General features: G+C 36.8%; 1 protein-coding gene across 1 annotated transcript in view; it reads right to left on the bottom strand.

Moving 5' to 3' along the window:
• LOC108674300 (basement membrane-specific heparan sulfate proteoglycan core protein) overlaps window positions 1-22,103 on the bottom strand; it is a 218,311-nt gene that overhangs the window by 141,297 nt on the left and 54,911 nt on the right. Inside the window, exons 14-20 of the mRNA XM_047885790.1 lie at window positions 20,982-21,098; window positions 14,252-14,368; window positions 12,146-12,265; window positions 8,992-9,165; window positions 7,216-7,332; window positions 4,733-4,864; window positions 1,724-1,831 (exon numbers count right to left, since the gene is read on the bottom strand). Of these exons, the coding sequence (XP_047741746.1) occupies window positions 1,724-1,831; window positions 4,733-4,864; window positions 7,216-7,332; window positions 8,992-9,165; window positions 12,146-12,265; window positions 14,252-14,368; window positions 20,982-21,098 (885 nt within the window). The remainder of the gene's footprint in view (window positions 1-1,723; window positions 1,832-4,732; window positions 4,865-7,215; window positions 7,333-8,991; window positions 9,166-12,145; window positions 12,266-14,251; window positions 14,369-20,981; window positions 21,099-22,103) is intronic.

The raw sequence follows: 22,103 nt of genomic DNA, 5'->3' as shown, positions 1-22,103 counted from the left end.
GAGCAGACTGTTTAAATTTTGAACACAATTGAGACTATTGATCGTGCTCTTGAACTTTGAGGAGACAGGGAAATATCAAAACTTTAAATTCAGAGCAACTTGAACAGAAAACGATAATTCAATTAGAAAAGTTTTTATATACCAGTGGTAGGTTATCGTAGGACGTTAAGCATAGATTTACTGTTGGCATGCAAATAAGCACAGTCTATAACTAGTTCAGCAAAAATGGCTATAAATTCTCGACAAACACATTTTTTACAGATATAAAAAGCGGAAATACTTAGGATAGATGGATACTCTGCAAATATTCTCCATTTCGTCTGTGCAAATTGAGAACATTTCCCGCGCTGGAAATCGCTGAACATTCTGGGTGAAAATTATTAACACTAAACACTCAGTTTTACTCAATGGTATCAATTTCCTTGGTAACAAACAAAAATCACGGAAAAATTTTCTCTTCTAAATGATACAAAGGCACTAGAACAAGTTCTAGGGGCTAGTAGTTTTATAATGCATGGATTGACCAAAATTAGAAACACGAATCAGATGTGGTAAAGCAGAAGTTATAACGAGGCTTGAGCACATCCATGCCGACCATTGCAATACGTTCAAACAGAGCATGAAATGATTATAATAATCAGTAAAAAACAGCACATTTATTGATTTAGGTTAAACAATTATTTAACACAGAGAAGTAAACATAAATTGAATCAAAATGTATTTTTTTCACAAGATATCACAAAACATAACGCAAATATATAATCTACGCCAGAATCCCGTAGGTAGGAAAAGTAAAGGCTGACTAAATAAAAAATTATGAAATGTATGAAGCATAATAGTGGAATTATTGTAGAGTAGAAACAAAACACAACAGCAGCTTGATTATTATTAAAATTTATACATTGTAAATAATGTTCTTGAATTATTTTAAACTGAAGGGCAAACAGTAAATCATTAATACGAAACAGGAATTATTAGGAGACGTCCCCAGCCAGCTTAGCGTACATTGGAATCAGAAGACACGAAGTAATGGAGTTAAAATTGCGGAGAAAACCTGGGCACATGATAAGTAGTGGCTGACGATGGTTTGAAGAAATAAATTAAGCTTTGAAATAGGAGCCGTTGACTTAGACTCGTTTCTGCGTAGTAAAAAAAATAACCTAGACGAAGAAGGTTGCAAACTTCGTAAGCGAATAAACTGACACATTGCGGTTCAGAAAATTGAGAGAAAAATAAATAAATGTCACCGGATTCTATTGAATCGCAATCAGTTTAGGCTTACCACAACAGCTTTCGGGTCTTGGATGTCACTTGTCTTGGAAGAGTAAATAATGAATGTTTATGAAAGACGCGACGTAAAATTTGAGATTTTTTCCACTTTTTAGGGTAAAGTTTAACGTATTAAGAAAATGTAAGATCATTCTAAGGAGAAACATAATAGAAGGTATTTAAATTCAGGTAAGGGTAAATAAGTGTTGGTGGATGGTTCACTACGAGCCTCTCCAGCTCATTTCGTTGATCAATCGAAAACGGCGAAAGGAAACAATTTAGTAAATGATCTCTTTTACTAGATTTAGACTTTAGAAGAAGACAAAATGTATGAAGCAAACATTACGGAAAAAAACGAATGTTGCTGCCACACAAAAAGCGAGGAATTAACAAGGGAAAATTAATCAGAGATTGATACGAGTGTAAAGTAATATTGAGACGCGGCAGCACTCACGGCAGCCCTGTTCATCAGAGTTATCGAAGGGGCAATTGCTAGCGCCATCACACCGGTACTGAACGTCAATGCACTGGCCGCTAACACACCGGAATTCGAAGGCAGTACCTGCGGTCAGGTATAGCGGTTATAGCGGTTTCAGCGTTTATTAGGCCGTAGGCCTGTCGCCGGTTCTTAACATTGCAGAACATTCATGGCATTTTGCGGTCTCGAACTCACAACTCGTTGCTACAATTCTGTTGTGCTTAACCGCCCGACCTCCTTATTTGCCGATTCTGACCAGAAACTGGCGCACAGAGCTGGGATCGAACCCGCGCCTCTCTGCGCCAATCCTGGTACTCTGAACTGTAACCACTGGGCCACCGTGCCCAGTGGGTATAACTCGCTTCAATCTCTTCAGTCCTTTCTGTTACAGCGGTCAAAAAACTGCCCTGAATTTTATATAATGTGTTCTGTTTACACGGTCGTCGTGTCCTTTCAGTCAAATTAGTTCGATGGATCTTTGCCGATGTATTCATATTTAGATAAAGTATATGAAAAAATTAGGTGACTGACTGACACACTATTCATGCTCATTACTTAACTCTACGGGTTTCAAACCCAACATCTCTGAGCCTTTGATGAACTTTATTTCCAGATATGAATTATGTCCGAATACAAATGATCTAAAGTTCAATTGGCGTTTACGTGAACAAACCATTTTCAAAATTTCTTTGTTAATTATTGATAATTTCATTTGAAGACGAAGTTCGAAACATACCAGCAATTAAATGTTTCAACATTGAAGCATGCAATTTTGAATCAAAATACAGGGTTATTCTAGATCCAATTTAATAAATTTATATTTATTCAAGCATAAATTCAAAATGAATAATTTATACACCAATGGATAGAGAAAGATTCAAAATTTTCTTTATATATTGATAATCCATCAGCCGCCTCGAGAGTCAATTGAATATATTAATGATATGCATAGTAAGGCAGGACCAGAGCTTGGAGTTTTACTTAAAGATTGTAATTTTCTGTCGTATATAAAACACCCCTTCGATAACTTGAGTCCACAACAATTTAAGAGTTTAGACCCTGGCAATGTACTGATTATCTTGATATGTCTGGATACGATAACTTTATTAACGAGCAACAACAAATTATTATCGGAACAATCGCACCAGCAGATAATAATTATTAATACAATTTGAAGGGCAATCTGGTCTTAGAACTTTAACCTGAATTAAGAATAAAGAAAGAATTGTCGGGTGAAAAAGGAATGCACTTCCCATCTAGCAGAAATATTCGCCAAAACAAGTTCTATAAAATTAAGATATGATCGTTTAGACCATTAATAAACCAAAACATATTAATTTATTTGACATTTTAAATGCAAAACATTTTTAATATTCTAATTTATATTTATTCTAAGTCTTAATATGAAATGAACATATTGAAGTTCATTTTTAAATGTCTCGTGGCGACATAGGTGAAGTTTTCATGTCGTCGTCAACAGTTCCTCATAAGTGGACATACAACAAAATAGTGGCTAATGATGTTTTCCAGGCACGAAAAATATATATTGATGTGCTACGGGTGTGTTGGCTACGAAGTTTACTGAGGAAAACTAATATAAGATACTAATCAATAATATAAGATACTATAATAAGATACTAATCGATCAATGAACCTGCAATAAAAACGTTAGAGATTGAACGTTAGACGATTGTACTGATTAGGATATTTCTGAAATAGTTAACAATTAATTCGAGTATAACCCGCAATATAGCTTGTTGTGGAAAAGTTAACCATGCTTAAATCAACATTAACTTATTTCATCATTTAAAGTTTTCCCAATTAATTACACCTGTAATGCAGATTGTTGTGGATAAGTTAACAATGCTAAGATGTTTTATCATTTAAAGTTTTCTAAATAAGTTCTAATTTAAACGAGCGGTTTTTGAGTCTTAATTCAGGCAAAGGCTTTGATAATTCAATCAAATTAATTACAAGTGAAAAGGGTTTGATAATTCAATCAAATTAATTACAAGTGATGGGTCACGAGCGCAACGCATTCAGATTATGAATAAAATCTCATGAATATAAAATAAATCTGCACAAAGTCATAAGCCAACGTCGTATTGGTCCAGGGCAGCCGTGCTGCGTGCACAAGATCAAAAACAGGTGATGGTTGATACTAAAAATACAAATAAATAAAAATTAGCGTATTTTAGAGATTTTTCAACTCGAAAAATGCAGGTAAAAATTAAAAAGTTTTGAAGGCAGCATTGTGATGGAGTTGAATTTTAAATATGAAACGTGTTACTTTCAAATTTTTATCTGTTGAAGACACGCATAAAAGTTTTTTTTCTCTAACTTATATCGTTTGATCATACCAAAGAAATCTTATGAAGTGCAAACCCAAAAGGAAATAAACTCTATTCTGTAGTTTTAATTTAGTTTCATGCAGTACCCAGATTGCAAACGTGACTGATTTAAAGAAAGTTGTAAGATAAGAAAGTGGTAAGAAAAATATTTGAACAGAACGCACTATTTGAATTGAAAATAATAGAATTGGATACAAAGTATAAACATGATGGGCACAAGTAGCGCGATGCCCGTAACATAGTGAGTTTAAAAAGACGACGCGGCTCTCAAACATTAGCATACACGATTTAAGAAGTCAATTACTGAAGATAGAACCGAAACTGGAGTTATTTGCATGCTCTTTGATGCAACTAAGATGCAAAATATAGAAATAAGTTTATTGGACTTGAGAAAACATCACGCTTGAGGACATACTATCGACGTCTCTGGATAAATTGTCTCCGGATAAATGTCCAACACTTGGAAACCCAGCTCAGAAGGTTATGTTAATAATAACGTGAAAAATATGAATTCGTAGTTAAACCGAGAGGCTTAAATTAGAGTTTTATCAGCTCATTCAATTAAAACCATCACCCAATTAATAAATTAACTGACAAGATGCATAGGAAGACAAAAAGGCAGAATTATACTCACATGGGGTAGGAACTCCAGGACAGTTTCTCTCGTCTTCGCCGGACCGGCACTCTGGTAGGTTGTTACAGCGTCGGCTGATGTCCAGACACTGACCGTCGCTACAGCGGAACTGGTCTGACGCGCACGCTGGGGCTGCACGTGTAAAAAGGCTTAGTTGGGGAATACGACGGGGAATAGGGCTGGGGCTGCCCGTGCAAACAGGCTTAGTTGGGGGATGGGGCTGGGGATAGGGCTGGGGCTGCCCGTGCAAACAGGCTTAGTTGGGGGATGGGGCTGGGGATAGGGCTGGGATGTGATGTTTTAATGTGATGTTTGGTCTGTATTGGTGCTCTTTTGTGTGGCTGGTCATTAATGTGTTTATGGATTTACTAAGAGCAACCTTGAGTCTGTTCAGTGTGAGCCCGGAAAACAGCGGAACTGGTCCGACGCGCACGCTGAGGCTGCACGTGTAAACAGGCTTAGTTGGGGAATGGGGCTGGGGATAGGGCTGGGGATAGGGCTGGGGAATAAGGCTGGGGAATAGGGCTGGGAATAGGGCTGGGGAATGGGGCTGGGGAATGGGGCTAGGGTATAGGGCTGGGGAATAGGGCTGGGGAATAGGGATGGGGAATAGGGATGGGGAATAGGACTGGGGAATAGGGATGGGGAATAGGGCTGGGAGTGTAAGGAGAGATCGTTGATGTTGCATGTGTAAGTGGAAACAGTGTCAGAGATCGTTGATGTTGCATGTTGTGAGTGGTAACAGTGCCGGAGATTGTTGATGTTGCATGTTGTGAGTGGTAACAGTGGCGGCAACGTCTGATGGCAGGTGATATCGGAGGTGGCAAGGCAAGTGGTTTTCGATGGTGGTAATGGCAGCCATTGCCAATTACGATTATCAATTGTTGTATTGACGGTATCAATACTAGGATATCTTGCTGGTGCAAGCAATAGTCGGTAGTATTGATAACATGTGGTGGTAGCGGCGGTGATGGCCTATAGTATCATTGATGCTACTGACATTTGATTTGAACTGTAGCAGTGACTCATGGCTTTATTAATGGCAATAGCAGATAACAACTTCAGAATTAGGTGACAGCTAATGAATCCAAAACAATAACTTAGGAACGGCTTAATTTTTCAAGATTGAAATTCAAAATTTATTGAGGGCTCGAATGAGACAAAATAATTCTCGAACCCAAGTTGCTCCTCAGAACTTGAGACAAAAAAAATTATTGCACCAATGTAGTTTGATAGTTTCTTAAGCCTTTCATGAGAAATTAGAAATTCATGCAAATGGATTTTTTACTGGTAAAAATAATTCAATTATCACTTTTATTTTCAATCTTTACATTTTCGGTTGCTACAAAATGATTTAAAAATATATTTAAGTGATTAAAGAACTTTCAAATTAGAAAAACCCTATATAAGCAATCAAACAATTTAGGAAACAGTCAGAAATAAAAACGATATTTACATACATGTGATGCGTAATTCAAGTAAAATGAATCAGAATAAACTGCTAATTTTCAGCGGGGCTTCCCTAAAGTCTGAAAATTCTGAACTTGACCGATCAAGGCAATGAAATTTGTGAGAACGTTTAGAGAAACTGATTTGTGTGAGCAATGGCATTGCTACATGAGTTATATGAATAGATCACATTCAAATATTATATTGACTGGATACAATCTTTACTCCTAGCAAGAAATAGCACATGCAAAAAATCAAATAAACAAATTAACCCAAGAGAATGACGGGCACAAACACACCACAATGCAGCACATAGAACAATAATACGCAAAAATGTACTCAAAGCCCCTGCTTTGATGCACAACAACGAGTATATTAAGAAAAAAAGTACACCGACATAGAATTTTGAACGCGTTAGTGCCACAAGAGTTCGTGTTACACAGGAAACATAACATAAGATAAACAGTTAAATATAAAAATTTTGTTAGAAGCCGCATTCTTACAGTAGTCAGTTCTCAAGATCCCTGTTGAAAAAACCAATTCAGTGAACATATAACAGAATAATGTTGGGGAAAATATTGTTAGTGAGCACTAGACGAAAATGAAGTATATCAAGTCCAAGAGAAGTCGGAGTTATCTAAATTCTCTTGGGTGACTCCATAACCGAGAGAAGCCAAAACCTGATGTTAAGAGAAGCACATACTGTTAGAAAAAACGGTGAAAAAACGGTCCCACTGGCATTCTAGTGGCCGGTCGTCCCTAGAAAATAAACTGTTTTTCCGTTTTTATCAGATGTTTTACAGATTTCTAGTGTTAAATTAGCATAAAAACGGCGACACGGTGTTTCTTTTCACGTGCCGACCGGCCACTGAAACGCCGGTAATACCGTTAACGGTAATTTTTCTAACAGTGCATGAGAAGTTTAGACTGTTGGTCCTGCCTGAGAGCTGCAGGAAAAGAAAAGTACAGCAGAGAAGGCATAGAAATTCTGTAAACGACAATATCGACATGAAGAAACTGGCAGTTGTACATACTACTACAGTCGCGTTCATCAGATCCGTCCACACAGTCCGGACGTCCATTGCAAACAGCTTCGCTTGGGACGCATTTTTTTTCTCGTTCGCAGGTAAATTGGCTACTCGTGCAAGTGACTGAAATAAGCAGTATAACCCCCAAGGTTAGAAGAAGTTAAGAGCGTTTCAGCAATTATACTCTATCCCAGTGAAAATTTACAGACGCGGCAGCTTCTGATTTGGATTACCATGCAGAAGCTGGGGCGACTCTAAATTTTGTTAGGGTAGGAGTTCTTCCCAGTGAAAATTTACAGACGCGGCAGCTTCTGATTTGGATTACCATGCAGAAGCTGGGGCGACTCTAAATTTTGTTAGGGTAGTGATCCGCGTATTGTAATTAATGACAGGTTCATAATTCCGTTACAAGGCGAATAAATTAATTTTCTTTTCATTATGAATGCTAAGTTTTAATGGAGTTGTTCACGCTGGAATGAGCAGTATAACCCCCAAGGTTAGGAGAAGTTACGAGTATTTCAGCAATTATACTCTAGTGATTCGCGTATTGTAATGAATGACAGGCTTAAAATTCCGTTACAAGGCGAATAAATTAATTTACTTTTCATTATGAATGCAAATATTTTTTTCATTATGGAATGCAAAGTTTTAATTGAGTTGTTGGTTCACGAAGCGCGGGGGATTTTGTGAGCAGGAATGAGTACTGGAGATTTTTAATTGTTATTTTGTTTATCCAATAGCTGATATCATATCAAAGAAATGACACGGTATAAATGAGAGCAAATGGCACGAAAATTCTTATATCAATGAAATTACTTTTACCGAATCAAAAGAAATATAACAGAGAAAGGTATGTGGATAAAAGACCAAATGAATTATTGAATTTTAGAACGACCTAGGAATGAAACGATAACTCGCTCCGGCCAGCAGAATCCCTCAAATAAAGTCACAATTTTTACTCGTGAAATTAAACTATGCATGATGAAAATTACACTATACCCATTGAAAATTTGATGAAAGTACACTATACGTGGATGTACGATACGTGTATACGATAACAAATTTGATGCAAGTACACTATACGTGGATATAATCCCATTACGAATTTTTACGTTTCATGCCAAATAAAACTGTAAATTTTGAAGCAAAATCCAAAAAATGAGCTTAATTAAAAAAAAGGTTAATTATGATGCCTTACGCAAAATAAAGATGAGTGATGAACGATGCTTCAATAATGCAAGGGTTAGTGCAGCACTCAAAACAATTAAATGAATTTAGTAAGAATATAAAGCTTGAGCAACACTACGGCCCAATTAAATATGCCTAGGCAGAGGCAGTAAAAAGTAACCTCGTATCACCGGACCAAATTCCTTGAATTTTAGCAAATGAGTAAGAGAAGGGGCGGTGTCGAATTCACTTGGTTAAAATGTTTATGAATTGCAATATATTTGATAAGAGGTCAACAAAATCTAAAATAAAAATACAAATATTGATAATAATTGATGTAGCAAGGCGGTTGAATAATATTATATCATTAGAAAAATTATAAGTAAAATTGAGCTAACGCAAATGGGCATCAAGATAATGGAAGTAATCAATTATTCATCATTATTTATTAATACTTTTCTGTTGGATTGTTGAATTATATTGTTGAATTTAAATTCAACAAATTCCATGACATAGGAATGTGTTGCCGGTTACCGGTCAATTTATCATCACATTTCATTCAGGTGAAAAAAGGGCGGCATGATATGGGAGTCTGTGGAGCAAGATGAATCTTACAGTCACAATTTCGTTCATCGGAGGAGTCTTGGCAGTTGGTAGTGCCATCACACTTCATTCGTATGGGGATACAGAGACCTGTTCCACACAGGAAGAAGTCAGGTGGTGAGCAATCAAAAGGATCCACGCCACTGCCAACCTCAGGAGCAGTAGGAGGCTGGGCGCCCGATCCTTCTGTTACGGGAGCACAAGACATACAAGCGTTCAGCAGGGGCCATACTTTCAAAAAACAAGCGTTCAGGGGCCATACTTTAAAAAAAAGTTAAGAGCTCGTAAGTTCATCAGCCAATCATTGACGGCCTTTCAAGCAAAAAGCACCAATCATAGACAAGAAAATAGAGCGTAAGTACTTACGTTCACTTAACAAGACATACTTTCAAAAAAAAAAGTTGTTAAGAGATCGTAAGTTCATCAGCCAATCATTGACGGCCTTTCAAGCTCCAGTGAAAATTTACAGTCGTGGCAGCTTCTGATTTGGATTACCAGAAGCTGGGGCGACTCTAAACTTTGTTAGGGTAGCTGTAGGATCTCCATGGATGTAGCTTCATCTAGCCTTTATATTTATTCAAATTAGAAATTGGTCATTACAACAGCATGCAAAGGGCGACAACTTAGAGGTAAAAATTTTTTATGATTACAAAATACAAATTATTTACGAAAAGTAAATACAGTAAATTATCATCTGCATTGCAAATGCCAGCGAAAATTGGCAACTCGATGTTAAAAATAAAAAATTGTATTGTCAAATTGAAGCGCTGGCGACGCGGAGAAAATCTGCAATTAGATTAGTTGAACTTATTTAATTAATAAAAAACATGACAGAAGGACAAAACATCAATAATTCATATTTATGATGACAACCACTATCTTCACGTTGAACAACTGCAGTCGGATGCTTGCTGGGGTACAAAAAAAAATTTTTTTTGGTTATTGTTAACCTTAAACATAAATGCAGACGAAAGTCAGGCACTGGCTTAAAACAAACCACAAGCATAATCAAAGCAGATAATTCGTTTGAATTTTGCTGGCCCATAAAATATAAAACTTAAAAGCCAAACGACGGAATCAAATTTAGCACAAGTCAACGGTACTTGATGCGAATCGGCATTACATCGCAATCATCAGAGATGTAATAAAGAAACTGAACACTTACGACAATTGCGTTCATCAGAGATGTAATAAAGAAGCTGAACACTTACGACAATTGCGTTCATCAGAGATGTAATAAAGAAGCTGAACACTTACGACAATTGCGTTCATCGGAATCGTCAGTAGGACAGTCGATAAAACCGTCACAGTATCTTCGGCGGTCAATGCATTGGCCGTTGTCACACTGCCACTGTACCGCTGGCTGACAAGCTATTTCCGATATGCCAATTATTCGAAATTCATTCGTAGCATTGCGAGGATAGATGCCAATTATTCGAAATTCATTCGTAGCATTACGAGGATAGATGCCAATTATTCGAAATTCATTCGTAGCATAGATGCAGGACAGGAGTCATCACAGGGTTTGTGTAGGCAGCGTAGTTATAAAATATCCGAAACGTCCGATTCCAGAAGGCAACGTGAGGAAAGAGAAAAGGGAGCTTGTTAGGTGGGGTTAAATGAATAAATGTTACGGAAAATTAGTCTCAAATAAAATGGTCTGGATAGGTTAAATAATACAAATGTTTGAATTCAATATAGAATAGCAGTAATTAGTAGAAGTAGTTGATGTATCAAACGATACACACATTTTAAGGATTAATAGGACTCATAAATGAGGGAATGACAATTAGGACGCCATTTAATCGCGCAAAAACGATCACCTGCCATGTAAACTGAAGAGAAATATCTACCAAGTATATCACATAAGCAACCTACACGATTACAAGGTAGAACAACGCCAGTGACACCAGGTACTTAGGCGTTGTACATAATATAGAAGTGCAGCGCCTTCCCCCATTGACACTTTGTATTTATAACGACCACAATAAATATTTCACCGTTACCATATTAATTAAAATAACACAACTTGTACGAAAAATTTCCATTACAAGGAATTAAACCATAACACTAAATAAATAGGTTTTTGCACATGCCGAATCCCGAGCATTTAACAAGTTTATCAACATTCACGTCAACATTTATTGAGCAAACCAACCCGAGTCTCAATTTAAACTTGAACATGCAAGGTTAAGTTAGAACAAATATTTTGATTAAATTAAATCCTCGCTCATATAAGAGAAACTGCTGGAAAATGTAAACGCTCTTAATGGTTAAAAATTCAGGGATCAAAACGTTTTCAACGCTAATTTGTTAGCGGCATCTTGCTTATAGTTTGTTTCTGTTGATTTAGTTATATATTAAGGAGGGGATATGAGTAGAAATTATTGCTAGATAGTCCTTCAGGTTATCGCCAGTCGTAAAATTAATTATCTACATAAATTAATGAAAAGATACATAAGAAAGTCAGAGAAGTCAACAAGAGACAACATATTTCTTAGGTTTTGTTGTGTTTGCATTCCATTGGTTATCACTGCTACTACCCGCAGTTAAAAGTCTGCCCAAGCTCGTAAGTTTACGATGCGAACCGAATTTTGTCAGTCACACAATTAATCATGATTTCATTCATATATTTTAACAACATCATTCGTAACATTTTATGTAAACAATAAGCAGATAGCTTATTGTTTATATTGTGATATCACATAGCGCCGTGTGCCAAACTTCGCAGCCAGGGTTTCAACAGTTATTAAAAAATATAACTCAGTACTCACTGCAGTGAGTGACAGAGAGCGCATTTTCTTGTCGACGAAAACGTGAAGTCACGGACGGACGGACAGACAGACAGACGGACATGGCGAGCACAATAGTGAATTTTTTCCATAAATGAGAAAATGCGCTAAAAATGTCAATAATCTTAATCAGTTCAAAAGTGCAGTTATTTGACGCATCAATGGTTTAGGATGAACGACGTGTGGGTTTCAACAGTTATTAAACAAATGTCAATAATCTTAATCAGTTCAAAAGTGCAGTTATTAGACGCATTAATTAATGCTTTAGGACGATTATTAAAAACGTGTCATTAATCTTAATCAGTTCAAAAGTGCCGTTATGTGACGCATTAATGGTTTATGATGAACGACGTGCACGCGTTCAGCGACAGTACCGGGCGAACAGTCTGCCTCGTCGGAAGCGTCGCGGCAATGCGACGTGCCATCGCAGCGCAGGTAGTCGGGCACGCAGCCTCCGTCCGCACAAACGAACTCGCCGGAGCCACAGGAAGGCGCTAGCAACGAATTAATAAACATTCAAATGTTTGTACGGTCAGAACATGCACAACCTTACACTTAATACGTTGCATTTTCTACACAAAAGTGTGACGGTGTACATGTTCTTGAAAACGTTCAATGAATTAATAAACATTCAAATGTTTGTAGGGTCAGAACATGCCCAATAACACAAATGCGTTGCATTTTTGCGCTGCATTTTTCACAGACATTGTGTGTGAGAATGTGTTTTCACACACAAATGTGTATGAATTCACACACACAAATGTGTGTGAATTCATATACAATTTTGTGTGTGAAAAATGCGTTGCATTTTTCACAAACAGGTGTGACGGTGTATATGTTGTTGAAAATACTCAAGCCTTCGACTACTTGAAATGGTTGAAAGAAAATAAGTAATTTCTCCGCTTTTAAACTTTTCTGGTCCAAAAATGGATCACTTAAGAGAACTAGTCAACGGTCAAAGCGGCTGTCACAATAAAATTTTGAAATTTTGTGGTGGAAATTGACGTAGGAAATTGGCAGCGGCGACATCATTGAAGAGCTGCTACTGCGTGATGAGTTGAATATATTGTGAAATTTTTAGGAGTACAGTCTGTGGAAAATGAATATAATAATGAAGATAATTAATTATTTTTTAATGATGTATGGAAATGATGCAGCGCGCCCACATGAAATGCACGCGCAGGTTCCGACATCTGAAGTTGAAAATTTTGTTGGCTGCAACAGAATTTTGATAATATTGAATGATTGGCTCTATTGAACAGAATAAATTTTGAAATCGCTTGCATTAGATAAAATCTACGTGTATTGTAAGCCTTATTTCTAAAGAAATGTTTCTAAGAGAGCCAATGCTGGTTGAAAAATTGAATAAAAAAATTACTGACTAAAAATTAAATTAATTAATTACTGATTAAAATTTTTTTCATTTTATCTGGTGAATGAACAAGCATTGTATAGTCGGAGGAGCTAGGTACAATAGAATTGCCTCAATTAAAATAATTTAGTTAATCTTAAGTATTTGAAATTTAGCCTACATACATATGCATATATCCAGAGATCATTAATTGTGTTCAGTGAATGGCTATATGGCAGCTGTTATAACTGCAGGAGTGCACGTAAAAATGTTCAAATCGAGCTGAATTAAAAAAAATTTCTTATCAAAATGGAACAAAATTTTTTAAACAATCTTATTGACAATTGATTATAAATAGTGTTTTTCTGTTATAGAATAACCAATAATATAATAATTGTCTAATATTTTGAATTACAAGAAATTAGTTTAACAATTCATTAGCGTGCATACGTTTATTGTCAGATAGTGAGAACAATCATTTGAGTTTAAAGTTCCACGACAGCAAATAAACATACGTCAAAAAACCAAAAAGATTTGTTATGAAATTTATATTAATTTGAAAACAAAAATTATTTCAAGCAAAATAATAGGATGCGTATCAATAAAGGTAAGGGAAATATTTGCTTAGAGTTATTTTGGGGAGATCTGAATAGCCATCAGAATTAATAGGAGTGAGTCGGACATGTGATAATTCAATTGGAGTGACATGGGATTATGTCATTCCATTAGTGAATAAAAACTCCACTCACACGACGATATGTTTAAAAGTTGGATGAGTGGGTTAACTAATACTTATTCATATTGCAATGACAAGAATCCAATACATGTAGTTATTATAAGCCAATCAAGACTTGATAGTCAGGCACTGTAGCCTGATAACCGGTCAAATAATAAAGCCAATCACACAATTATGAGCCAATGAAAACTTGATAGTCAGGCACTGTTACCTGATAATCAGTCAAATAATAAAGCCAATCACACAATTATGAGCCAATGAAAACTTGATAGTCAGGCACTGTTACCTGATAATCAGTCAAACAATAAAGCCAATCACACAATTATGAGCCAATTAATTATAATTATGAGCCAATTAATTAAATAAGTTAGTATAAAGGCGGTTATACACCACCTTGACAGTTAGCCTCGTCGGAGCCATCGCGGCAGTACGGCGAGCCATCGCAGCGCAGGTACAGCGGGATGCATGTGCCATCGTCGGTGCATTGCCACTCAGAGTCGTCGCAACGCGCTAATAACAGCGTATGTACAGTTTTAAATCGTACGCACAGTTTTAAATCGTACGTAGTTTTAAATCGTACGTACAGTTTTAAATCGTACGTACAGTTTTAAATCGTACGTACAGTTTAAAAAAACATCGCACGTACAGTTTAAAAAAAACATCGTACGTACAGTTTAAAAACATCGTATGTACAGTTTTAAATCGTACGTACTGTTTTAAATCGTACGTACAGTTTTAAATCGTACGTAATATTTTGAAAACATCGTATGTACAATTTTAAATCGTACTTACAGTTTTAAATCGTACATACAGTTTAAAAAAACCTCGTACGTACAATTTTAAATCGTACGTACAGTTTAAAAAACATCGTACGTACAGTTTTAAATCGTACGTACAGTTTTAAATCGTACGTACAGTTTTAAATCGTATGTACAGTTTTAAATCGTACGTACAGTTTAAAAAAACATCGTACGTAATTGTAGAGTGAGGTAAAGTTGAAATGTGAGGTACAGTTGAAGTGTGAGGTACAGTTGAAGTGTGAGGTACAGTTGAAGTGTGAGGTACAGTTGAAGTGTAAGGTACAGTTGAAGTGTGAGGTACAGTTGAAGTGTGAGGTACAGTTGAAGTGTGAGGTACAGTTGAAGTGTGAGGTACAGTTGAAGTGCAAGGTATAACAGTTGAAGTGCACAGCAAGCAGATAATGTCATTAATTAGAACACATTTTCTATAGGCGACTCACGCAAAAAAAAATATTGCCATGAATTTTGCTAAGAAAACCTCGGTCTAAAATTTCACGGAATTGTTGAAATAAAGATGAAAAAACACACATGTACAACAACTGTTGTGTCCCTCAATTTTTGCTAAAATGTAGAAGTAAATTCGAATAACAGAACCAAAATATTCCAAAAACTCCATTACAGTCGTGAAGAACAAATATACAGTAAATTTGTATCCATCAAATTGTAGTTTCAAGATAAAATGCATTCATAAACAAGTGAATAGCTTCAAATTCAAAAGGTTCTACCCCCAACCCCACATTTATCCTCAACTTGTCAATTGCAGAAAACAAATTCAGTAGATTCATAGATTCAAGTAAGAATCTATGGAGTAGTATTAACCATAGATATCTAAGTAGTATAGATAACATAGATAAGTAGTTGTATATTATGGAGTAGTATGAACAGTCGGCTTACATGGAAGTCTAATAACTTGTAATTGGTAATCAAGTCACCGTGGGTATTAATTGGTGAATTAGATGTGATGGCAATTATTAATTGTAAGGCAATTGTCAAGGGCAATTGCTCCTAACAATTAGGCAACGTATGGCAATTATTAATTGTTAGGCAATTGTTAAGGGCAATTGCTCTTAACAATTAGGCAACGTTAGGCAATTATTAATTGTAAGGCAATTGTTAAGGGCAATTGCTCCTAACAATTAGGCAACGTTAGGCAATTATTAATTGTTAGGCAATTGTTAAGGGCAATTGCTCTTAACAATTAGGCAACGTTAGACAATTGTTAAGGGCAATTGCTCTTAACAATTAGGCAACGTTAGACAATTGATAAGGGCAATTGCTCTTAACAATTAGGCAACGTTAGACAATTGATAAGGGCAATTGCTCTTAACAATTAGGCAACGTTAGACAATTGATAAGGGCTATTGCTCTTGACAATTAGGCAACGTTAGACAATTGATAAGGGCTATTGATCTTGACAATTAGGCAACGTTAGGCAATTGATAAGGGCTATTGATCTTGACAATTAGGCAACGTTAGACAATTGTTAAGGGCAATTGCTCTTAACAATTAGGCAACGTTAGGCAATTATTAATTGTTAGGCAATTGTTAAGGGCAATTGTTAAGGGCAATTGTTAAGGGCAATTGTTAAGGGCGATTGTTAAGGGCGATTGTTAAGGGCAATTGCTCTTAACAATTAGATAATGCTAGGCTATCATTAAGTCGTACCCAGACCACAGTTAGACTCATCAGAGCGGTCGGGACAGTGTGGCGTGCTGTCACAGGTCAGGTACGCAGGGATGCACGTTCGGTCCGCGCACGTGAATTCGTCAGAGCGGCAAAGTTCTGAACCGCAGTGAAGCACGCGAGATGTTAGCATAACAGTTCATGTTGATGATGACATATAATGGGGGTGAAAATGAATAAAGTTGAGGAAGAGCATGACAATGGAATGAAAATAGTGATTCAATTTAAATATGGTATAACAATGAATGGATCAAGTTGAGGGAGTTGAGTGAAGCACGCGAGAAGTTAGCATCAGTTCATGTTGATGTTAACATTTAATGGGGGTGAAAATGAATTAAGTTGACGGAGTTGAGTGAAGCAAGCGAGATGTTAGCATCAGTTCATGTTGATAATAACATATAATGGGGGTGAAAATGAATTAAGTTGAGGAAGATCATGACAATGAAATGGAAATAGTTATTTAATTTAAATATATTATAACTATGAATGGATCAAGTTGAGGGAGTTGAGTGAAGCACGCGAGATGTTAGCATCAGGTCATGTTGATGATAACATATAATGGGGGGTGAAAATGAATCAAGTTGAGGAAGAGCATGACAATGAAATGGAAATAGTTATTTAATTTAAATATGGTATAACAATGAATGGATCATACAGTATCATAAATTTGAATTATTGTGCTGGGGTGAAAATGAATTAAGTTGAGGAAGAACATGACAATGAAATTGAAATAGTTATTTAATTTAAATGTATAATAACTATGAATGGATCATACGTTGTCATAAATTTGAATTATTTAGATATTCAAATAAGAAGCCAGTTTTGAATGAGAAGTAAGATACAAATAGAATGATGTGAAGGCATAATCAGAGAGCTCGCCCCGTAAACAGGAGTCAGATATTAATTTTATTTGACAATTAAACGTAAATATTACTTAGCCTTGTTGAAATCTGTTAAACTAAATCTCAATCAATCAGTAAATAAAAGAATTTTTCATCATTATTAATATTATTTCCTTATTTAGGCAATTATTTAGTTACTTAGGCAATTATTTAGTTAATTAGACAATTATTTAGTAAATTAGACTATTATTTAGTCAATTAGACAATTATTTAGTTAATTAGGCAATTTTTTAGTTAATTAGACAATTATTTAATTAATTAGGCAACTTTTCAGTTAATTAGGCTAGGCAAATGTTTAGATAATTTATTGTTATAAAAATTTATTTCTAACCCTGCGGAGGGCAGCTTCTCTCATCTGAGCCGTCAGGACACTGAGGGCTTCTGTCGCACACCAAGTAAGACGGCAAGCACGTACCGTCCTCGCACTGCCACTCGTCCGAGCCACACCTCGGCGCTACATGAACAAAATCTTAATCAGATTTTACACCCGACGGCAGGCACCTAACCTAACCTAACCTAACCTAACCTAACCAAGTAAGACGGCAAGCACGTACCGTCCTCGCACTGCCACTCGTCCGTGCCACACCTCGGCGCTACATGAACAAAAATCTTAATCAGATTTTACACCAGACGGCAGGCACCTAACCTAACCTAACCACACCAAGTAAGACGGCAAGCACGTACCGTCCTCGCACTGCCACTCGTCCGTGCCACATCTCGGCGCTACATGAACAAAAATCTTAATCAGATTTTACACCAGACGGCAGGCACCTAACCTAACCTTACCTAACCTAACCTTACCTAACCTAACCAAGTAAGACGGCAAGCACGTACCGTCCTCGCACTGCCACTCATCCGTGCCACACCTCAGCGCTACATGAACAAAAATCAGATTTTACAGCAGACGGCAGGAACCTAACCTAACCTAACCTTACCTAACCTTACCTAACCTAACCTAACCTAACCAAGTAAGACGGCAAACACGTACCGACCTCGCACTGCCACTCGTCCGTGCCACACCTCGGCGCTACATGAACAAAATCTTAATCAGATTTTACACCAGACGGCAGGCACCTAACCTAACCTAACCTAACCTAACCTAACCTTACCTAACCAAGTAAGACGGCAAGCACGTACCGTCCTCGCACTGCCACTCGTCCGAGCCACACCTCGGCGCTACATGAACACATGCAGACAGTCAATCCGTGGTCATGTGAGCACAATTAGTGTGTTTGTGCATGAGCACAATTAGTGCAAGAGTAGTGGACACATGGTGACGGTAACAGGTGTGATAAAGAGCACAATAAGTAAATAAGTGTTAGCGTAGTCGACACATGTTTAGTGTTAGCGTAGTCGACGATGACAGGTGTGATAAAAAGCACAATTGGTGCTAGTGTAGTCGACATTTGAGTGTAGGTGACGGTAATATGTGTGACAAAGAGCACAATTGGTGTCAGCATAGTCGACAAATGAGCGTAGGTAACGGTAACAGGTGTGATAAAGAGATGGGCATTTCTTATTGTTGTCTCACGATCATGATTTAAAATGAAGTCAGCAGAACAGTCAATAGAATACATTTCAACGACATGTAGTTGAAAAGTTCTACCTATCCGTAGTTGCAAAGTGAGTTCCTAAGAACTGCGTACACTGTATCTAGCTAATATTTTCAGCAATCGACAAGTTGAGTAGATACGAAATGCCTTGAAGTCGTTACGTAGAATTTACGCTTAAGAGTAAAAAGTAGTTACGTAGAATTCACGCTTACATGGTTGATATAGAAACGAATGTATCGGAAGATCAGCAATAGACAAGTTGAGTAGATACGAAATGTCTCCAAGTAGTTACGTAGAATTCACGCTGATATGGTTGGTATTGAAACGAATAGAGCGAACCACAATAATAGGAGTATTGTAAATCCATACGACCAATTTTCAAGCTCCGACAGACAAAAAGTAAAAATTAAGCTAAATAGCTGCGACCTTCAGTTCATTTGCAAAAGATTGCCTGATAAATAGCTCTGCGTACCATCACCCTGTGGAAAAACAGTACATTTTGCATTTTGAAAGAAAAAATTTTTACTCTGCAAATTAATACGCTTTTTCAGTTGACAATTTTCGTGGTAATTATTTATTAATTATTATCTTCATGCAATATTATAATTCGACCAGATTCGTTGCGGTTGGGAAACTGAAAGAAGTGAGATTCACCCTCCGTAAGAACATTACGTAGTACGTACAGTCGTGATCAATACAGCCGAGAGAGGAATCATAATTACATTACCCTTAAGATTATATTTAGTCATATGAAATAAAGACACAAATGTAGCTGTAGATTCATTCTAATTATAAAATTAGGTTAAATAAGAATTAGGTCAAGAAAATTAGGTTAAGTACATCACGCAGCAGGTGTCGCAAGAGGACTTGAGAAAATTAGAGCCCGACACGAACATGAACAGATACGAGGAACACAATAGTGAATAAAACAAGGCAGGACACAATTGTGCAAATCACACAAAATAATAAACTCGAGGCAGGACATTATTAAGCAGGGAAACATAGACTATTGTTTAGAGGGATTGGTAAAAAATTGCCTATATCAAGCCGTGAGATGAAGCCGTTATGATGGAATTAATTATTCTTCAATTTATTTGCCAGATTTGAATGTCAACCCATTAAAGCCATGTTTAGAGAAGAGCTCAGGCCAAAAAAGAGAAGCTGGCATGAAATTTTCAAATCGCGCAGTCCTAAGCAATATTAAAAGAAGATATAATGCGATAGTACACATGATCTGTGAATAAACGATATTACAGAACCAATATCGCTTTGAAAAATTGATACAGAAAAATATTTCATGAGTTATTCTTTCCTCTCATACAAAGAATCTTTGGTACGTGAAATTTTTTTTTTTTCACGTACAGTACTTGAAAATGAGCATATATGCACAGATGTTGGCGTAATCAAATTATACGTTCTGATGTTATATGAGGACTCGAAAACAAAACAAAAGATGATCAGACAACTTGACATACAACAAACTACAGGATTATTATGAAGGTGCATAAAGAAATTAAAATCATCAACTCGAGCAATCCACGAGAGCCAACGACCGACTTGAAGAAAATCTCTTCAACGGAGTAGAGTTCACTGCATGGCACGTAAGTCAAATGCCGTGAATTAATTTCTTCTCCTGCCAAACTCCATTATATGTGTTCAATATCTGTCCAGTAGTTACAGACGTAAGACGACAAAAAGCCGTCTTCAACTAGTAATTAGGGTAGAGATCCGCTGTCTAAACAAAAGGAAACCTAAGCAGCAAGATTATAAAGTGAGGAATTAATGAGTTGCCTTACAATTTTTTAACTAAAATTAACTAAATCAGAGTAAATCAACCTTGAGAATCAGCCAGAAACTTCTAAATCAAGTAAATGTGGCATGAAAATTTGCAGAATCGTAAATCACTTAAAAATCACAGTCAGATTTGTGCGAGGTTTGAGGACAGATTAGAATTGATGAAAGAAGAACTTGTCGACATCTTGCAGTTTGACGGAAGCAGCACAGGTTGGCGATAGATCCCCCACAAATTCAAACCTCGAATTACTTCTATACTGAGAGAAAAAGGCCCCCCGTTTTGAAACACTTGGGTGTTTCGGTTTGGGCACGATCGCTCGGGGAGGATTTGAAACACCCAAGTGTTTCAAAACAGGGGGCCTTTTTTCTCTCAGTGTACTCGTGAACTCACCGAGACAATCAAGTTCATCTGATCCATCACGGCACCAAACGTGCCCATCACACCTGAGAAGCTCATCATAACAGATACCGTTGTCTTTACACTGCAGCTGGCCTGAGGCGCAACCAGCTTAGAACGATAAAAAAATAAGTTAAGAAGACTTTCCTTTAAGAAGCAGAGGCTAGTAATGTCAAAGAGGAACCCGAGCAAAATAAATTGTAAAAATGCGTCAAGCAGAAAATTCAATTCGGCAACAGTGTCGACAAATGAACGCTTACTGGAATGACGGCAAACAGAAACGTGGAAATTCCTCGAATTAAATATTAGTAAATTATGTCAAGCTCTTCAAACTGTGGCTAAATAGCGTAGCAACCAAGCTTAACAGAGAAATATTCCACAATTAATAGCGTTTCATCCGTAAACATGCATCAAGTATAAACAGATGCTATGCTAGATTTGATGCAACACGCAAAATGGGGAAACTTTCAAACGCACCTAAATGTTAACTCTGCTTTAATAAAGGTTAAAGATGTTTTGTGAACAAAGCATTTTTATACACATGCAAAACGTAAGCAGCAAGTAATACCAGAGGTTCAAAGCCAACAATTGGTTATAAGAACACCAGAACGCTGTTTCATACATTTACTTGCAGCATTTTATGCAAAATAAACCCAGATTGACTACGAGAAAAGGATCTTAATTCCACCAAAAAAATTATTGAATTAAAAATTAATAAATGGAGCGTGTTCAATAGAGACAAGTTATAACTCACCTTTAAGTTGACGAAAATGTTATCTCGTAAAAATGTAAGAAAGTCCTACATTCCCTGTTAAACAATTCATAACAGAGACGTCATCTGAAGTCACGATCATGTTTTGGACGGACTTGAAGCTGCATCGCGAATGCAGTTTTCCAGATGTTACCGAACATTCTGATCCTTCATGTGATATCAGTAATTTATTCATTAGACAGCGTTCATGCAATCGCTCCAAATTAAGGCCCGCAGCCCCAACAGGGTAAGTTGCTATTTTTCCCATTGGATTCATTATTTTTCAAGACTTTAGTTATTATTCCCGTTATCTGAGGTAAGATTGGCCCTTAATGTAAGACTGGCCCCAAGTTGGGAAAAGTGTT

This window comes from Hyalella azteca, unplaced genomic scaffold (assembly GCF_000764305.2).
Source record: "Hyalella azteca isolate HAZT.00-mixed unplaced genomic scaffold, Hazt_2.0.2 contig3122, whole genome shotgun sequence".
Taxonomy (NCBI): domain Eukaryota; kingdom Metazoa; phylum Arthropoda; class Malacostraca; order Amphipoda; family Hyalellidae; genus Hyalella; species Hyalella azteca.
Note: the sequence above shows the minus strand (reverse complement) of the source record. Positions and strands in the feature narration are given on the sequence as shown.